Source organism: Fusarium verticillioides, chromosome 9 (assembly GCF_000149555.1).
Source record: "Fusarium verticillioides 7600 chromosome 9, whole genome shotgun sequence".
Taxonomy (NCBI): Eukaryota; Fungi; Ascomycota; class Sordariomycetes; order Hypocreales; family Nectriaceae; genus Fusarium; species Fusarium verticillioides.
The window spans coordinates 1,580,141-1,597,432 of NC_031683.1; the positions used below are offsets into that span (position 1 = coordinate 1,580,141).

Below are 17,292 nucleotides of genomic sequence, written 5' to 3' on the forward strand. Positions count from 1 at the left end.
GTTGATCAACCAGCTAACTATGTGCCACCCTAAATAAATCTTGTCCGAAACAACACAGAATAGAATGAAACTCTTTGTATGGCTGATATGATCTTCGAAGTGTAATTGAATGAATTATTCGTCAGTCTGGACATGGCTGACAGGCTAATGTTGATAGATATGGGCTTCATACGATGATTGTCCCACAGCGACTTCTAGAAAACTGGCCCAACCAAAGCAGCTTTCAATTCCTCATCATGACAACCTACACATACTCACCAAAAACATGGTTCCTTCAACACCGACACCGAAATCCATATTGCGCGGCCATAAATCTCAAATTCACACAGCAGCATTCGTTAGATCCAATGAGCGTCTCATTACAGGCGATGCGGATGGCTTCGTGGTGCTATGGGACCTCACAATAATGCGCCCACGAGCCGTTTGGCGTGCCCACGAAAAGGCTCTACTGGGAGTTGGCGGCTGGGGTGACGACAAAATCATCACGTAATCGCTCCGTCGAAAAACCAGTATCGACTCGAGAATGCCTTTGCTGACAACAGTTTGCAGGCATGGTCGTGATTTGAAGCTCATAGTGTGGAAACTTGGCGAGGCAGATGAGGAGCACCTCAGCACAGCATTGCCAGTGGAAGAAGTTGCAACACCAAGGCCGCAACCATGGATGATACATCTCCTTGAGGTCAATACCTTGAACTTCTGCGCTTTTGCCATCTGTTCAAGTGCGCCTGGATCTGTCGATACCGCCTCTGAGGTGCTGATCGCGGTGCCTAATACTTTGCACTCAGATGCTGTATGGAGAACCTCTCTCATATTGTGATCAGGGCTGATTTTTATAGATCGACATCTACCAATTACCTTCGCAAAGACGAATTCACACTATCAAAGCTGGTGATAAAACGGGCATGGCCATGTGCCTTGCTCTCCTGCATCACAAAGACACTCTCACGCTCATTGCTGCCTTTGAAAATGGTTACGCAACTGTGCACCGTCTTGAGTCCGATGACCAATGGGTCACAACGTACCATTCCCAGGCCCATTCACAGCCTGTCCTGTCGTTGAGCGTCTATAACAACTACTTCATCACGTCTAGCGCCGACTCTATCATTGCCAAACATCCTATTCCCACCGATCTGTTCTTTCCTCTGGGAGACACTGTACCTCCCAAAAGCACCGAGCGTGTAGTAGAAATAGTAGACGAAGAACCTAGGGCGAAGTCACTTCTATCTACTGGCCTGAAGGCTTCATCCTCACAAGGGCCGAAGCCTTCTCGTCAGGGCATTGCGTGGAAAGATCCGCTCAAAGCTATCAACACCAAACACTCCGGACAACAGAGTCTAGACATACGATCCGATGGAAGGATCTTTGCTACTGCAGGATGGGATTCAAAAGTGCGAGTGTACTCTACAAAAACCATGAAAGAGCTCGCTGTCTTAAGGTGGCATCAAGTCGGATGCTTCGCCGTTGCATTCGCTGATGTTAGGATATCTGATCAGGCGGGGGAGGAAAACTCTACGTCTGACGATAGTCAACCCACGGGGAGTTCAAGCACGTGGATGGGGTCGTTGATCCGAACAGGGCTGAGCGTCAAAGAGCAACGAATAGCTACAGCGAGAAAAACACATTGGATTGCGGCAGGGGCGAAAGACGGTAAGATTAGCTTGTGGGATATTTATTAGCTATGTAAACAGGATCCTATAATGGATACTGCTTCACTAGATGGATTCGTAGCAAATTCCGCCCTGCTCTATGAAGCAGGAAAGGAAGCATCTCCCGATGAGATGTGGTCGAAATGGGCCAGCCTGACTTTCGAATAAACGTGTAAAAGCAAAAGCAACAACGCTGATAACTTGGAACCAGAATACGGTCAGCTCATGGTATCGTCAACGTCTAATTACACCGTTAGGTTCCAATATCTTAGTGTAGGCCATAGATGTACTCACGATCATACTCCCAACATCCTCTGTCCGCGTGCCGCACTTGTCTGTGACTGACATCAGCGAGAACTGTACACTTGAAGTGTTTTATGGACGAGAGCCCACCATCATGAGACGAGTTGCCGACTTGTTTCCATTTGACAGCTCAGACCATATCCTGATCACCCACGCGGTAACGAGGGCATCGCGAAGTTCCTGGGTCATCTCTGCAGTGACGAATAGACTTATACGGCCTTGTTCATCCTGGATTTCTCTCGCTATTATGTCGTCATAGCAGTCTCTCCATTCATATGCGACGCCTTTACTCCGCGATTCGCAGGCTTCGTACAGGACACCATCCGCTCGAAACTTGCGACCTGGCCCTCTCACCATCCGCTCGAACCGAAAGCCCTTGAGCTGGCGCAGAATATTACCGGAGCGGAAACATGACACTCCAAAGCTTGTTAGCGCTCGTTGTGAGGTGGCTTCGGCATGGTACGGAAAGGACGGGAACTCGGCAGCAGTGGGATGCTTGAGATCGAAAAGGTGTCGGTTTTTCAGCACGACCTGGGGAAGACCGGCCGATGTCTTTGTAACGAGGTCTACGCGCTCGACTTTGACATTGCGATCGTTGTCGTGGAGGTAGCTGATGTCGTGGGAGAATTCGTAGAGCGGGGGGTCTTGGGGGTCGGTTGAGTAGATGAAGCGTCCTGCGATGAAGAGCGTGGCAGGGCCGAGGATTGAGTCTTTAGGGCGGGTTATAGTGGTGGGGGTTGTGTAGTTGGGAGCAGCAGTGGTGTCGTAGGAGGGCAATTCCAAGTCGGAATAGTTGGGTGGAGGCAGAGCCGTCATTTTTGGATGCTATGATGATCGATAACCGGCGATAGAACTAAATTCAATAAAATAAATAGGAAACTAAATAATAATGCAACTGTCGCGTGCAGTGATTCACTGTCTACAGGACTTCTAAAGCTGTTATGACGTGTATCACTACTAGGGGCGGCAAAGACGGGCTAGTTAAGCCATAGCCTCACAAGCGTAGATCAGTGGGCTCATAACTACATAATAAGGCTTCGCCCCAAATCAGTTTCACAAGGCTCAATAGACAGCGTATGTACTTTAGTGCAATATTGACTGGTCATTGGTGCATCCTGGTATTTGTGATAATTCCTAATAAATACGACGATAATACGCCAAAACTCCTATTCCACAGCCCCCAGACCCCTGTCATATGCTCAGTTTCACACACTTTTCAGCTTCCCTACAGACGAGAACCAAGGTTGACGTGTACGGACTTGGTGTTGCTGTACGCCTCGAGGCCAGCCTCACCGAGCTCACGGCCAATACCGCTCTGCTTAACACCGCCGAAGGGGATGTAGGGCTCGCTGTCTTGTGTGCTGTTGATCCAGACCATACCGGCCTCGATCTCAGCAGCAACGCGGTGCGCACGCTCGACGTCCTTGGTGAAGACAGCGGCGCCGAGACCGTATGTAGAGTCGTTGGCGAGCTTGAGAGCTTCCTCTTCGCTGCTGAACTTGGTGATGACAACGACAGGGCCGAAAATCTCCTCGCGGAAGACTCGCATTTGGTGGTGCACGTCACCGAAGACGGTGGGCTGGACGAAGAAACCCTTCTTTGAGGCATCGACAGGCTGGCCACCAGCGAGCAGAGTAGCGCCTTCAGACTTTCCAATCTTGATATACTCAAGAATACGGTCGTACTGCTGTCGAGAGACTTGGGGACCCTGATAGGTCTCGGAATCCCATTGGTGGCCGACCTTGCTGACAGTCTTGGTGGTCTCGATGAATCTCTGGACAAACTCGTCGTAGACCTTATCCTGAACTAATAGGCGAGAAGTAGCTGTGCAGATCTGGCCCTGGTTGGACATGATGCCCATGTGTGACCACTTGACAGCTTCATCAAGGTCACAGTCGGAGAAGACCAAGAGAGGCGACTTGCCACCCGTCTCGAGGGTAATGTTCTTGAGGGTCTTGGAGGCCATCTCCATGATCTTAGCACCCGTAGCGGTTGAGCCAGTGAAGGCAACCTTCTCAACAAGAGGATGCTGAACAAGAGGAGGACCAGCCTCGCCACCGTAACCGTTAAGAGCATTGAAAACACCAGGAGGGAATCCAACGTCCTTGAAAGCCTGGCCAAGGAGAAGGATGCTGAGAGGTGTTTGCTCAGCGGCCTTCATAACGATGGTGTTACCGCATGCTAGCGCGGGACCGATCTTCCAGGCGGCCATGGCTAGAGGGTAGTTCCAGGGAATGATCTGAGCAACCACACCGAGAGGTTGGCGGAGAGTGTATGCGAGCTTGTTGGGGTTGGCGGTGATTGTTTGTCCGGTGATCTTGTCGGCCCAGCCAGCGTAGTAGCGGATAGTGTTGATGACCTCGACAACGTCGCCGCCCTCAGCATCGGCATAAATCTTACCTATCATTGTGTCAGTGATTCGTATATCAAGCATTTGGCGGGGCTATCTTACCATTGTCCCAGGCCTCAGAGGTAGCGAACATCTGTGTGCGCTCCTCGATGTAGTCGGCGAGCTTGTTCATAAGTGCGCCTCGCTGAGGAGGGGGCATCTTCTTCCATGAGGGCGCATGGAATGCGGCGTGGGCGGCCTTCACAGCCTTATCGACATCGTCGGCGCTAGCTGCATGAACTGTGGCGATTTCCTTCTCGGTACTGGAACATATCATATTAGTTGGAGTTTGGATAACCGGCGAGATGCGAACTCACGCAGGGTCGATTGATGTAATCGTTTGCTTCGAGGAGCCAGGAACAAACTCGTTGTTAATGAAGAGACCAGTCGGCTGCTTATACTTGACGCCGTTGGGGGCCTCGAGGTTGACGAACAGGTCCGACATGTTGCTGAAGCGTTTCTGTGTAGTTGTGATAGATCGGCGGCCAAGAGGAGATGGTGAGAGTCGATACGGCGATTGTGGTGAAGGTCGAAATAGAGAAGGGTACACTGAACGACAGAAACAGAAACCAACGAGTGGAAGTCTCGATAAAAGGGCAGCGCCCATCTTCTTATAGCTCCTCAGAGACATGGCTTGAGAGGGGTAGCTCGGGGTCCAATCCAACCAAACACCTCCGTCTTGAGTCTAGCTACCTAAGTACGTATGTACTGTACAGTATCTGTCTGTATCTGGAGCCTAAGTTATCACCTGCATCCCCCGCAATCAATGGCTTCGAGAATTACTCTCTTGAGCAATTGATAAGCTCCAGAAGCTCTCGTAAATGTGCAACTTTTTGCCTCGTTTGGGTAAAGGTCATGTACGCCGCCGGCGGATGATTGAAGGGCCAGCAATTGGAGGTTGGAGAACTGTGGTTCAACGTCATGAAATCGCTTAGACCTTACTGATTGAGCTTAGCTGGACTGTTGCCCAGATCAGGTAAAAAGACACGAAGCGAGGCGAGCGATCATGACAGCTCTTATCGATAACAGCTACCCCGAGGTACCGGTATGAAGAGTCAATTGACTTCGGTGGTGAGCTCTCTGCTCTGCAAGGACGTTCGTTGTAAGCGCTTTTCTGATGATGGATGGTCGGTTGGCTTACTTCACTACCTTATTCTGCCAGTTCCATTAACCGCCCAAGACCCTATTTGTTCCATGCTGCGAGTATCGATCAGTGGTTCGTACAATGCCTTCTCGCCAACTCATGGACCGGCATCATTCCCGGACCGCATAACTCACCATATACGGTATAGTTAGTGGCTGCCTGTCAAGTTGAAGCTCGCATGGATGTTAATCGAGAGAATCTTCGCGTCAGTCTCGACAATATATTAAAAAGAAATATTGCTCTAAAGAATAAATTCCTTTCCAACAATACATCCTGACATATCACCTCATCCTGTTGATGCCAACACCACCTTTCCATTGTCGACTTTAGCCGCCATCATCATCGAATCCAATGTCTCCGATCAAAGTCTCCGACATGTGAGATCAGATCCTGATCATTCAAGAGCTTATTTATCAGAAACTACCCCTCTTCAGGTCAATTCCAAGATGATCTCCAATCAACCCCTCTATCGCTTCGTCAGCAGAAAAGCTTGGCCCTCCAATACCAACAGAGCCGCTTGGATATGGCCTCATATCAGTGCATCCGTATTTGCAAACTCCGCCAGCTTTGGTCCGCCCTGGTCCGTCATTCGTCCGTGAATACGATTGCGGAATGACATTTCATCCCTTTCTTACAGCAACAAAGAACCACTGAGGACTTATCCGCGGATAAGAAACGAGGCACGCAAATGATGTGACTGGCGGGTCATCATACTCGACTTTGTTCTTGGTATGCCTAGGATCCGTGGCCAAACCAATTCCCACAGGATCATCACCTCTAGCCTCTACACTACATCTTTATGTGTTTAGGCGCTTTGATAGGACTGGTATTGCCAGATTCTCCCAGCAGAATGCTGACAGGTGAGATAAGATGAGCCAACAAACGAGGGCTAAATCCGAGACTCTTGGTGTCTTGCAGTTCCTGATGCAGCATCATTTTCCCTATGAGTCTTAACTCCGGGGCCACCGAAGGGTCGTTGGACTTTGTCTTACTGTCCACTCCGCGTATTCAAGCTTGGCTGTGCTTCTTAGCTGGTGAACTTGAGTTGGCGATCGTATATTACGTCTCATTTGGCTAATTAGGCACTTATTCGTTTCCTTTTCGGTCAAGTGAGTCATTAAATTGCCATGCTCTGGCCCTCTCGTGCGTGCAAAGTCGTCCATCTCAGTGCTGAGCTGGTGTTGTTTTAAACATGAAGATTATATTATATTACGCCAAGCGTTATGCGGGACCACTATGATGTTATCTGGCTTCGGGCCAAGTCTCCGTGTAAGCGATTCCCAACAGGACGGATAACCTAGATAGATCCTGGACAAGATATCGACTTACACCGAATCTTCTCATACCTAGCGAAGAATAACAACAACACGTGGCATAGGATGGCTCTGTTATGACAACCTATCCTCCTTTGAGATTGCTTACTTAGAAACAGCCTCTTTTATCCACCTGTTCGGCCCAATATTGTCACAGATGGTTTCAAGTTCCATCAACGCCACAAACATGCAGCTCATTTTCGGCACAATAACGCTCCATGAGCTAAAACATCGTGCATTTCAGAATGAGTATGAGCAAGACCCCGTCATTAAGGCTCACTCAGATGTCCGCAGGTCATTGTTAGCGTCGGAGCCTTGGCTGGTTCAGGCCCAATTCGGCTTACGAGATATCATCATGGAGGGTGTAGGCGCGGACATGTGGTGGAGTCCGCCACTCCGCAGCCTCTTTACTGGCTGGCTGCTTTGTCTTATGCCCGGCCGTTATGCTGACAGCCCATACTATGCGCAGCGCTGTGATGCGATATCGTTATGCTTGGGGCGGATTTTGTGCAGGGCCTTGACCTTAACTCCTAGAACCAGGAAAGTCAGACAGTTAGTGAGATGAGATTATCTCATTGTTCTCGTGGGTTATAAAGATAGTCGTATCTCGCTGTCAACCAAAATGTGTCAGTCTTCCAGAGTATTGAGACCAGCTCTCGAGCACTTATACAATAACTGCCCCCTTTCCTCAGGGTCAGAAACTTCCATATAAGCTTAATTCAACCCTATCTACAGACTCAAGCTTAGAGGTAAACGATAATCAGACACTATGTCTGCCGAACCAAAAAGTCTCGAGGTCCCTGTGACCACGGATCGTCCCGAGTCTACAACTTCAACACTTCGAGGAGAGGATGTTCAGGAGAAGAAGGAGGAGAAACAAGATGAAGATATTGAGGCCGGCACTGTCTCAGGTAACAACGACAGTGATGAGGTTGACGAAGATGAATATCCTACCGGCATCAATATGTTCTTCATTGTTCTTGCTCTTGTCATGGCAGTATTTCTCTTCTCCCTTGACTTGGTAACTCACGCCTCCTTCACAAGCCAACATTCGAAGAGCTAACATGGACGGTGCAATAGACTATTGTGGCAACGGCTATTCCCAAGATCACCGATGAGTTCAAGGGTCTTGACAAGGTCGGATGGTATGGTGCTGCTTTTTTCATGACTGTCGGTGCTTTCCAGTCAACTTGTAAGTCACAAAGTCTAAGCCCCCTTTTCCCCCAACTCGTCGCTAACACTATCAAAGGGGGTAAAATCTACAAATATTTCCCGCTGAAGACATCCTTCATCGTCGCTATTCTCATCTTCGAGCTTGGCTCTGTCATCTGCGGTGCCGCTCCCAATGCCGAAGCCCTCATCACTGGTCGAGCCATCGCCGGCGTTGGTGGTGCTGGTCTAGGCGCTGGCGCTTACACCATCATCGGTTTCTCTGCTCCTCCTAAGAAGCGGCCTGCTTTCACTGGTATCATTGGTGCCGCCTACGGTATCGCCAGTGTGATCGGGCCTCTCCTTGGTGGTGCCTTTACTGATCATGTCTCTTGGCGATGGTGTTTCTACATCAATCTCCCCATCGGAGGACTCTCTGCCGGCATCATCTTCTTGTTCTTCAAGACTCCCCGTGCTGCTATTCCCGTCAAGGCTCCTCTTCTTGAGAAGTTTCTTCAGATGGACCCCCTTGGAATTGTTCTGATGATGGGCCTCACCATCTCATACATCCTCGCTGTTCAGTACGGTGGACAGGCTCACGCTTGGGACTCCTCTGTAGTCATCGGTCTGCTCGTTGGATGGGTCGCCATCTCTATTGTCTGGGCGATCTCCTGTTATGTTCAAGGCGAGCGATCCATGATTCCTGTCCGCATCCTCAAGAACCGCACCGTGTGGGTTATGAGCGCCTTTGCTTTCATCTTTGCCGGTTCTTTCTTCCTCGCCATCTACTACATCCCCATCTACTTCCAGTCTGTCCACAACGCTTCTCCTACGAGCAGTGGTGTTCGCAACTTGCCTCTTATTCTCGCGGTCACTTTCGCCACTATTATCAGTGGGGGTCTTGTCACCGCTACTGGCTTCTACCAGCCTCTCCTCATCGGCGGTGCTGCCCTCGCTACGGTTGGTGCTGGTCTCTTGTACCTCCTCGACGTTGACACCTCTACTGGAAAGTGGATTGGCTACCAAATCATTGCTGGTGTCGGCTGGGGTGTTGCCTTCCAGATTCCCATGATTGCTGTCCAGGGTACTGTTGACCCTAAAGATCTTGCTTCTGCTACTGGTATTCTTCTATGTAAGTTCTCTCTGCCGGTGATTGTTGAGAACAAATAGCTAACTGTGTGTAGTCTTCCAGGGACTTGGAGGTGCCTATGTCGTCTCTGCAGGACAGGCTGCCTTCGTCAACCAAATGCTCCTCAACATTGGCGAGAATGCTCCTCAGATCAGCAAGGGACGCTTGATTCTCACTGGAGCTACCGCTCTTCGTGAATCCTTCAATTCTCAGGAACTTCCTATCGTCATTGACGGTTACATGAAGGGCTTGCATATCGTCTTCGCCATGGCTATTGCTTTTACAGGCTTCTCATTCCTGATCAGCTTGCTCACTCGCTGGAACAAGCTCAAGCTTGAAAACCTCACTGGCGGGGCCGCTTAGAATTCCAATCCTTTTCAAGTATATTGAGGATATAAGCTTGAGAAGACCGCCTTACAGGTCTTGATTGATAATGAACATCCAAGTTGAGCCTTGGGTTTCAACTCATAGAATGGTGACCAGGTTACGGTCGGAGCAAAGACAATCTCCTATTTTAGACGTTTCAATGAATACAAAATTAATGTTTTATTTACATACCTCCGATCGGCCGTTTCAAACACCCAGTATTATGATGAAAACAATATAAGTTCCCCATGTCACGTCTATTACCTATGTTTGTTCCCGTATATTCGAAGATTACTTATCGATATTTGGAGCGGAACTTCTGGTCGCCTTCGTCTACTTTTGAGAGCCGAGAGAAGCGACTTAACATGTCCATGATAATCACTCTCAACATGAAGTGTTATCTATGATTACTCCAGCCGCCATCAATTAGAAAGTCTTGATACACGACTGAGACTTATAAGGAATTTCATTCTCTATAGTATCACCAACGTAGTCGATGTCGCGTTGCACTGGAGAAAATGGAAGGGTACAGGGTAGTCGACTTTCACATGCCCCCGACCTCAACTCCAAAAAAGATACAATACCCCTGCCATCTCCAACTCCACCAAGAATTCCGACTCAAACCGTCCTCAAAACTCCGCGGCAGAAACTATCACGAGAGTTTACTGCGCCCACTAACGATGGTGTATTTCAGCATTGACTGAAACTTTCTTCCTTTCTTTATTTCTTACCACTTGAATTCTTGAATTGTCAACACAATGCTTCCTCTACGCTTCCTCCGACATCGCTCACCCTTTGCGACCTCCATCCGTACAGCTTCCTCTTGCTCGACTTCCTCCCGCCTTGAGACTCTGGCCAAGTCTCCGATCCGTGTCCTCCGATCCGTCGAAGCTGTACGTCGCTGGCGTAACCCTCATGTCGTGAATCACCGATCAGTCGGCCTCGTGCCCACTATGGGTGCTCTTCACGAGGGCCATCTGGCGTTGATACGCGCCGCTGCCAAGGAGAATCATCATGTTGTCGTGAGCATATATGTCAATCCGGCGCAATTTGGCATACAAGAAGATCTATCATCATATCCAGTCACCTGGGACGAAGACGCAAAGAAGCTGGCTGCACTGGATAGGGAACTTGCAGACGATGGAGGAAACTTGGGTCGCATCTCTGCTGTGTTTGCGCCAACGACACCAGAGATGTACCCCAGCGGCTTTCCAGGCCAGGAAGTCAATAGTAAAGGAAGCTTTGTTACAATCACGCCTGTTGGAGAAGTATTGGAGGGTGCCAGCAGACCAACATTCTTCCGAGGTGTTGCGACAGTGTGCTTAAAGCTATTCAATATTGTCCAGCCCGAGCGTGTGTACTTTGGTCAGAAGGACGTCCAACAAACAGTTGTTATCCGTCGAATGGTCAAGGATTTCATCCTGCCCATGGAGGTTGTCGTTGAACCCACACAACGTGAGCTCGATGGCCTTGCTTTGAGTTCTCGGAATGTGTATCTTGGCCCAAGACGAAGAGCTGTTGCTACAGTGCTTCCCCATGCACTATTTTCCGCTGCCGAAGTATACAACACTAAGGCTTCGCGCAAGAGAGAAGAAATTCTTGGTGCTGCACACAATTTTATCGATGCTACAGCATCCCGCCAGTCCACGCTTCCTCCCACAGAACGTGTGCTCTTCGAGGTTGACTACATATCTCTGGCAGACCCAGAAACATTAGTGGAAATCGATGAGGTTGATCCATCGCGCGGAGCAGTCATGAGCGCAGCGATTAAGATGTTACCAGTGGAACAGGCTCAGAAAGGCGAGGACTTGGGCTTCAGTGGAGGCCCGGCGGTCCGTTTGATAGACAATATCATCCTCAAGCCCCAAGAGCCTTAGGAACCATAGACACTGGTAATACGAGAAATGCAACGTAAAGAATATACCCAAACAGACCGCAACTGTTCAAATACGAGCCTATAACATGGGGCTAGCTAAGCAATATAAATGATTTGAGTAAGTTAGTGTAAGTTTAGAGTAGCAGTTTGTAAGTTTATCTTGGCATCCTATCTCTGGTTTGAAGTCTTCTTGCTCCCGGGGCTAGATAGGAAGCATGCTATTGTATTGACTGGATATATATGTATAAATTCGTATCAGTTGCTAAATATGTTGCTGTAGCTCCAAAAGGCCACTTAATCAAAAGACTGGTCGTGGATGGCCCTTCGAAGATGTACTGGACAGAACTCTCCCATGGCTTAAAGATGAGCCCGAGCCCTCTCCTCTCTTTTCTTCTTTACTTGCCTGATACTCTTGCCAAAAGCTTCCTTCTCTTCGTTGTTTAATCTGCTAGGGACCTTGGCTTTTCCGCTGCGTTCACCCTCCACTGTTTCCTCCCAAAGTTTACGGCCGAGCTCATCGGTAAGTCGGAGCACACGGCTGCTAACCGTGGCGCCATCACGACGGTTTTTGCCTTCACGTCGTGATTTGGCGATCTTCTCGGTAAAGTCCCAAAGTTTGCCCTCCGCTAGCAGCGCGCCGGTCTTGGGATCGCGAGGAGTTCGCCAGGAGGCGTCAAGCTGCACACGCGGAGGAATCTTTGAGTCTTTTGATTTAACAACATGGAGGAGTTGGTCTTGTTCGAAGCGTGTATACGAGTTCTTTAGAGTCTCTTTATTGACAGCTTCAAAATACGAGAGATCGCCTTGATGATAAAGTGTTTTGCCGAGCTAGATATTTTGTGAGCAAAATGAACTGATGGGAAACACGCCGGCATGACCCAGTGAAACATGTGTATGAAGACTTACCAACTGTGCGCTGTTGTGTGTTTTGCCTTGTTCAATCCAGATCTCTCCATTTTGGCCCGGGGGGGGAGTAAGACCCATCAGAGAGACTGCTGCCAACCAAGTAGCCTCGATGAAAGGCCATATAAGGAAGCAGTAAAAATCGTAGTTCTCTCTTCCGGCCCTTCTCTCCTGGTCCGAAAGACCAACCATTGTGACGTGGCCCTCTGCGTCACGGTCAATCCTTATAACTTGGTCTGCCTCCAAGCCTCGCAGAGTCCGATCCAGATTGGTGTCAAGACCCTCATTAGAAAAGATGAACTCGCCTCGAAACAGTGACGAAAGAAAGTATACTTGTTCTTTCAGCTCATCAAATGGCATGTCTTGCATTTGGGGCCCTCCTCCCCCCTTAACCCTCGAATACATTGCTGCACTGACGAGTGCCTCGTAAATGAAAAGATGGATCGTCATGTTGCGATAGAATGACAGCTGGAAGCGGTCGACAGCATAGTATGTAGGCTCAGCAAGACCCTCGACCACGCCAACAAGATCTTTACCGAGAACCTCGAGACCGCGTTCGATGATTTCGGTCAGAGGTGCATTGCCGAAATGGGCCACGCGCCCACCTTTTGCACGTACACGTTCTGTGAGCCATGTAACTCGCCGTTTCAATTCTTCCTTGCCCACTCCGCGACCACGGAGTGTCAGAAGAACAGTCCCTATCAGTGCTGTAGGCATCACGACAGACACTTCGTTGATATCGCTCAGAACCTGATAGCCCATCGTGCGTAGAAGTTTCTCTCGTACTGCTCGGACTTCTGGACGTTGATGATCAGTATCGAGACCGCGCGGTACACTGGGCAATTTTGATAGCTGGTCATCCAAGAACTTTCGTAAGCTCCAAGGCTCATGAAACCTGACATCCACGCGACCCAAGCGTAATGAAAGGACGGAAGATCCGCCGCTCAGAAAGTCAGCAAGATTCTCCTTCTTCTTGGGCATTCCAAGAAGCTCGGTAACATAACCCTCCGTCTCAATAACTTTATCGTACTGGGTGCTGACAGGGCATATGATAGCATCCTTAACACGCCCAGATAAAATACTATCGAGTACAAAACTAAGAATACCAAACTTTGGAGGTAGCAACTTCCCTGTACGAGAGCGTCCACCCTCAATGAAGCACTCGAAGTTGTAGCCTTCTTGAAGAAGTGTATCGATATATGACTGGACTAATGTGGTGTAGAGGACATCATCGCCGAACGCCCTTCGAATCCACATGGCTCCTGCATGCTGAAGGAATTCGCCCAAGACTGGGATGTTCAAGTTGTCCCCTGCGACCACGACAGGTAACGTAAGGCCTAAGCGGTAGCAAATGAGCTGCAGAGAGACGTAATCGACGTGCGATCGATGACTCGGTAAGAAGATGATGCTCTGTTTCTTCTTTGCTGCGACCTCAGCGACCTTCCGCAGGCGCAAAACCTCTTCACTGGAAACATGGATACCTTGGTGATATGCGCGCGTCAATAGCTGAGTGGTCAAGTAGTAGGCCCCACGAATAAACGCTTTGCTTTCCATCTTGCATATCATATCGTCAGTCCACTTCTCCGCAAGCTCTTGAAGACCTGACTCGATCTCTGTGAGTCGATGGGCCCGTTTGGCGCCATAGTCTTGACTGTCCCTCGGCAGCATACCCTCGCGCTCTTCAACAGCCACACGGTGTTCAGCAAGCCGGCTGATTCTTTGCTGAAGAAGAGGAGCTGAGAGGACCATGTTCTTCATGTTCTCTGAGAACCCAGAGTAGAAGACAGGCTGGCCAATGACGCGATCGTAAGCTCGCCATCCTTGACCAGACACATATAATGACACTTCGCGAAGGAATCTGAAAGTAGATTTCGTCAGTTTGAGTCGAAGTGTTTGGCAGGGGCCAATATGTGCGAGAATGGACACGGCGATGATGAGGTAGGGCACTTTACTGGAAAGGTTCAGAGCGGAATGAGGCAAACTTGTCCATCAAGGCCTCTTCCTTTCCCTCGGGAATAGTCTTGGATGGCGGCTCAACATAGCCACTGGGCTGGAGGGTTACTTCATCACCCAAGATCTGAAGGTCAGGAGCCGAATTGGCCGACGCATCGACCGCGTCTTCGTTATGCGACATGGCGGATACTGGCTTGGAGAAGACTAAGCTTCTTGAGTACGGAGTAGAGCGCGCGTAATTGATGTTCAACCGTTCTTTCTCATCGCCAGAAAGTGACAGACAGGGTCACGTCACTGTCCGAGGCAGCTTCGGCTATTATAATACAGATTCCAAGAGCATTGATTGCACTGCAGCTCATTACTATGACAAGTAAGGTAAGGTAACCTAAGGTATCCTGAATGGAAGATCTAAGTTGCGACAAGACGGGATTGGCCGAGTGGGGCAGGCATCATTTGACTCTGCCGAGCGGCATGTGAAGCCTGAAGCCTGAAGCTTGGTCCGTTCCGTTCATTTCCCCAGAAAATTGCCTGCACAAAGCTCGGAATCGCGGTATATTTCCGCCCAACACTTTTTTTCTACGGAGTAGGTAGTTGATTTTCGACATAGCATGAACCACTCAAGTTACTAATAAGTACCTTAGGTAGCTATCAGTGTCACTCATCAACCATGGCCAGCGCACTACAACAGGCCACGCAGAATCTGCTCGCCAGAGCGCATTCCCCCGACAGCGTGAATCGCATATACTCGGAAAAGATCCAGCATCGCTCGCTCATCCTGCGACCAACCTCTCCTCCACCTTCCACAATCAACGCGCGAGCCGCACGTCGAAAAGCTCGCCAAGATAAAAAGGAGAAGCAGAAGCAGAGACCCAAGCCGCTATCGTCTCGAGAGAAGCGAAGCCTGGGCCTTCATGACATACCTAAGGATGGCCAAAAATATCACATCTATGAGCCTCTGAGTCAAATGTGGCTTGGATATGCTCGAGAGCTACTTGGGAACGATCTTTCGACTGGAGGGCCCAGTGCAGCAGCGAAACTAGCCAGCGCTGAGTTTCATGGTGCTCCTATTCAAGTTGTTCGAAGCCATTGCCCCAGTCGAGTCGGCATTCAAGGTGTTGTCGTCCGCGATCGCAAGTTTGTCTTCGAGATTATAACCAAGAAAAGAGGGGTCAAGGTTGTTCCCAAGGAAGGCACTATTTTTCGAATCGAAATACCGATCGCCGATGGAGCCTCTGATGGCGAGAGCGGGCCAACCAAAAAGTTTGCTTGCGAAGTTCTCGGAGATCAGATGATGTTAAGGGCGGCAGATCGCGCAAACAAGAAGTTCAAAGCACATTTTCTGTCGAATATTTGAGCACCTTCCAGTCTCGGGATCATAGTTAGGGACAAGGCTATGCGGGGCGTTATGGATGACGTCGATGCCTCCTATTGCTCATTGAGCATTCAAATCGAGACAAATCAACAACGTGATGGTAGAAGTATCATGAAGTGGGTACTTACGCACCCCGGTGGGCGTGGCCAGGTAGGCGTGGTGTTACCAACTACTCTTGTATGCGAAAGACTATGTGCCTATCCCTTCACATAGACTTTCGCGAAAACGCCTGTGTCTCGCTTTTCCGGCGTCATGATACCACGTTTATGAGGGGACGAAGAGCGTCAAGGTTCAAGATACACAATGTTAGTATTGACTGCATTGTGATGTTTCTATAGGAGTTTCTCGCAAACCACAACAGCTGTGCTGGAACTTGCAGGGCTGCATTTACTTCATTGCCAATCCAGAGGACCGAAGTTGTTCCGCGCGCAATCAGATCCCCCCGGAGAGTACGTCTCGAATATTATTCAGTAACCAACGCTCATCCAATAGTTCTCACTTGTGGGTGTGGGACGGGGTGGGTGAGTGCATTGATAATGGTTAGAGTACAAGCTGACACGAATAGTGTTGTAAACTAGGCACTGCGAAATGCGACACATCTGTAAATAGAGTCTAGTGATCCACTCTACAACCTTTGATAGAGCCATGGCGTGGAATCGTCGTCTCGGTAGACAGTCTTCGGATGACATATCAGACGAGGCGGACTCAGAGAGTTCAGCCCAACACCACGCCTCATGGGGCAACAAAGAAATGAGCCCATACCTGAGGCTGTCTAAGGTACCTAGGCAAGTGTCATTGCAAGATTCACGACAAAAATGCATCAGAATATAATGACCAGGACCTCCGAATCATCTATAGGTTTCAGTTGGCTCACATTGATCTTGCTATATTCTAAATATGCAGAATAGAGTCATACTACCTTGTTGTTGATACGATATTCTTCTCTTTGGACCCCCAGTCCTTTGCACGTCCCAGGACGTCTCGAACAAAATTGCACAGCGTAATAGTTTCGCTTCGCTTCTGGCCAACTGTATGAAGCCCTATAGTTACACCACTAGAACAATGCTGCGGAGTATACATTCCCTGATATAGAGCGCTACAAATCATCACAACTACCTAGGTACCTATGCTAAAGTAACCTGTAGGCTTCAGTAAGGCATCTCTATGTACGGAGTACATGTAGCTGAGAATTGTGTCTGGTGGCGTGCATACTTGACAAAGGCTAAAGCCCATATTCGAGTTTCAAGCTCAGATTTGCTGGGAGGGAGAACGCGTCGCGGTTTTTAACGTGTTCCGTGTGACGTGCCCTATCTAAGAATGTCCTATCCGTATGTACAGTCCCTTAATGTGTGACGACACGTGACCTTCGTGTTCCTCTGGTTCCATGAGATACCTTGAGGTACCATTTTTCGATGGTGAAGTGCTAGGTCTTTGCCACATTGAATAGACGAATAGTTAATTAGCCCAATTTTCAAATCGGTGTCCATACCGAGGTTAGATATTGATCGATGCATCGAATGGAATCCCCTGACCCATTCGGCTGGTAGCCAATAATCGGGTATCTAGTTCGACCAGTTTCTCAAGATCAAGCCCTGATGACAAAATGTCAAAACTCGAAGTGGACAGCCTTCAATGGCTTTCTGCAGTTTGCCCCCATTTTCGTTTAGGATCCAGCCCTGAAATTCAATATGCAAGTTAGCAGTGTATGCCGGTAAATTCTCGGCCGTAGCTCTCCATGTGTAGCTGCCA

General features: G+C 49.1%; 7 protein-coding genes across 13 annotated transcripts; 4 read left to right on the top strand and 3 right to left on the bottom strand.

Moving 5' to 3' along the window:
* Positions 1–244: 244 nt before the first annotated feature.
* Positions 245–1,940, top strand: FVEG_10379 (hypothetical protein). Of its 2 annotated transcripts, XM_018899516.1 has the most exons (3): positions 245–486; positions 550–790; positions 837–1,940. In XM_018899516.1, the coding sequence occupies exons 1-3, from the start codon at positions 266–268 to the stop codon at positions 1,674–1,676; spliced, it is 1,302 nt and encodes a 433-aa protein (XP_018757586.1). In that variant the 5' UTR covers positions 245–265; the 3' UTR covers positions 1,677–1,940. The 2 variants fall into 2 exon arrangements, with proteins under 2 accessions (XP_018757586.1, XP_018757587.1); XM_018899517.1 differs by having other exon boundaries at positions 245–790.
* On the bottom strand, positions 1,870–2,765 carry FVEG_10378 (hypothetical protein; the record flags this gene model as incomplete). Its single annotated transcript, XM_018899515.1, has 3 exons — positions 1,870–1,887; positions 1,941–1,981; positions 2,030–2,765. The coding sequence occupies 3 exons, from the start codon at positions 2,763–2,765 to the stop codon at positions 1,870–1,872; spliced, it is 795 nt and encodes a 264-aa protein (XP_018757585.1).
* A 232-nt stretch (positions 2,766–2,997) lies between these two features.
* On the top strand, positions 2,998–9,610 carry FVEG_10376 (hypothetical protein). Of its 6 annotated transcripts, none has more exons than XM_018899513.1 (6): positions 2,998–3,399; positions 3,468–5,629; positions 5,693–7,816; positions 7,876–7,987; positions 8,045–9,076; positions 9,129–9,610. In XM_018899513.1, the coding sequence occupies exons 3-6, from the start codon at positions 7,565–7,567 to the stop codon at positions 9,434–9,436; spliced, it is 1,704 nt and encodes a 567-aa protein (XP_018757583.1). In that variant the 5' UTR covers positions 2,998–3,399; positions 3,468–5,629; positions 5,693–7,564; the 3' UTR covers positions 9,437–9,610. The 6 variants fall into 6 exon arrangements, with proteins under 6 accessions (XP_018757583.1, XP_018757582.1, XP_018757579.1 ...); XM_018899512.1 differs by having other exon boundaries at positions 3,468–5,440; positions 5,501–7,816; XM_018899509.1 differs by having other exon boundaries at positions 2,998–6,342; positions 6,401–7,816.
* On the bottom strand, positions 3,175–4,969 carry FVEG_10377 (aldehyde dehydrogenase (NAD+); the record flags this gene model as incomplete). Its single annotated transcript, XM_018899514.1, has 3 exons — positions 3,175–4,349; positions 4,402–4,601; positions 4,656–4,969. The coding sequence occupies 3 exons, from the start codon at positions 4,967–4,969 to the stop codon at positions 3,175–3,177; spliced, it is 1,689 nt and encodes a 562-aa protein (XP_018757584.1).
* Positions 9,611–10,032: 422 nt separating the features above from the next.
* FVEG_10375 (pantoate-beta-alanine ligase) lies at positions 10,033–11,551 on the top strand. The gene has a single exon (XM_018899507.1). The coding sequence runs from the start codon at positions 10,198–10,200 to the stop codon at positions 11,314–11,316; it is 1,119 nt and encodes a 372-aa protein (XP_018757577.1). The 5' UTR covers positions 10,033–10,197; the 3' UTR covers positions 11,317–11,551.
* Positions 11,444–14,686, bottom strand: FVEG_10374 (acetyltransferase). The gene is made up of 3 exons (XM_018899506.1): positions 14,171–14,686; positions 12,222–14,076; positions 11,444–12,143 (listed from the first exon to the last, which is right to left on the bottom strand). The coding sequence occupies exons 1-3, from the start codon at positions 14,350–14,352 to the stop codon at positions 11,673–11,675; spliced, it is 2,508 nt and encodes an 835-aa protein (XP_018757576.1). The 5' UTR covers positions 14,353–14,686; the 3' UTR covers positions 11,444–11,672.
* A 91-nt stretch (positions 14,687–14,777) lies between these two features.
* FVEG_10373 (ribonuclease P protein subunit POP4) lies at positions 14,778–16,548 on the top strand. The gene is made up of 2 exons (XM_018899505.1): positions 14,778–15,992; positions 16,109–16,548. The coding sequence occupies exon 1, from the start codon at positions 14,839–14,841 to the stop codon at positions 15,523–15,525; it is 687 nt and encodes a 228-aa protein (XP_018757575.1). The 5' UTR covers positions 14,778–14,838; the 3' UTR covers positions 15,526–15,992; positions 16,109–16,548.
* Positions 16,549–17,292: the final 744 nt, after the last annotated feature.

Excerpts from the sequence above, each read along its gene's own strand:
- FVEG_10373 (XM_018899505.1), top strand. The coding sequence starts at position 14,839 with ATGGCCAGCGCACTACAACAGGCCACGCAGAATCTGCTCGCCAGAGCG.
- FVEG_10375 (XM_018899507.1), top strand. The coding sequence starts at position 10,198 with ATGCTTCCTCTACGCTTCCTCCGACATCGCTCACCCTTTGCGACCTCC.
- FVEG_10374 (XM_018899506.1), bottom strand. The coding sequence starts at position 14,352 with ATGTCGCATAACGAAGACGCGGTCGATGCGTCGGCCAATTCGGCTCCT. Across the intron at positions 14,077-14,170 it reads TTCCGCTCTGAACCTTTCCA|ATTCCTTCGCGAAGTGTCAT; the intron begins GTAAAGTGCCCT and ends ATCTACTTTCAG. Across the intron at positions 12,144-12,221 it reads CACACAACAGCGCACAGTTG|CTCGGCAAAACACTTTATCA; the intron begins GTAAGTCTTCAT and ends CAAAATATCTAG.
- FVEG_10379 (XM_018899516.1), top strand. The coding sequence starts at position 266 with ATGGTTCCTTCAACACCGACACCGAAATCCATATTGCGCGGCCATAAA. Across the intron at positions 487-549 it reads GGTGACGACAAAATCATCAC|GCATGGTCGTGATTTGAAGC; the intron begins GTAATCGCTCCG and ends AACAGTTTGCAG. Across the intron at positions 791-836 it reads ATACTTTGCACTCAGATGCT|ATCGACATCTACCAATTACC; the intron begins GTATGGAGAACC and ends TGATTTTTATAG.
- FVEG_10376 (XM_018899508.1), top strand. The coding sequence starts at position 7,565 with ATGTCTGCCGAACCAAAAAGTCTCGAGGTCCCTGTGACCACGGATCGT. Across the intron at positions 7,988-8,044 it reads CGGTGCTTTCCAGTCAACTT|GGGGTAAAATCTACAAATAT; the intron begins GTAAGTCACAAA and ends ACACTATCAAAG. Across the intron at positions 9,077-9,128 it reads TGCTACTGGTATTCTTCTAT|TCTTCCAGGGACTTGGAGGT; the intron begins GTAAGTTCTCTC and ends AACTGTGTGTAG.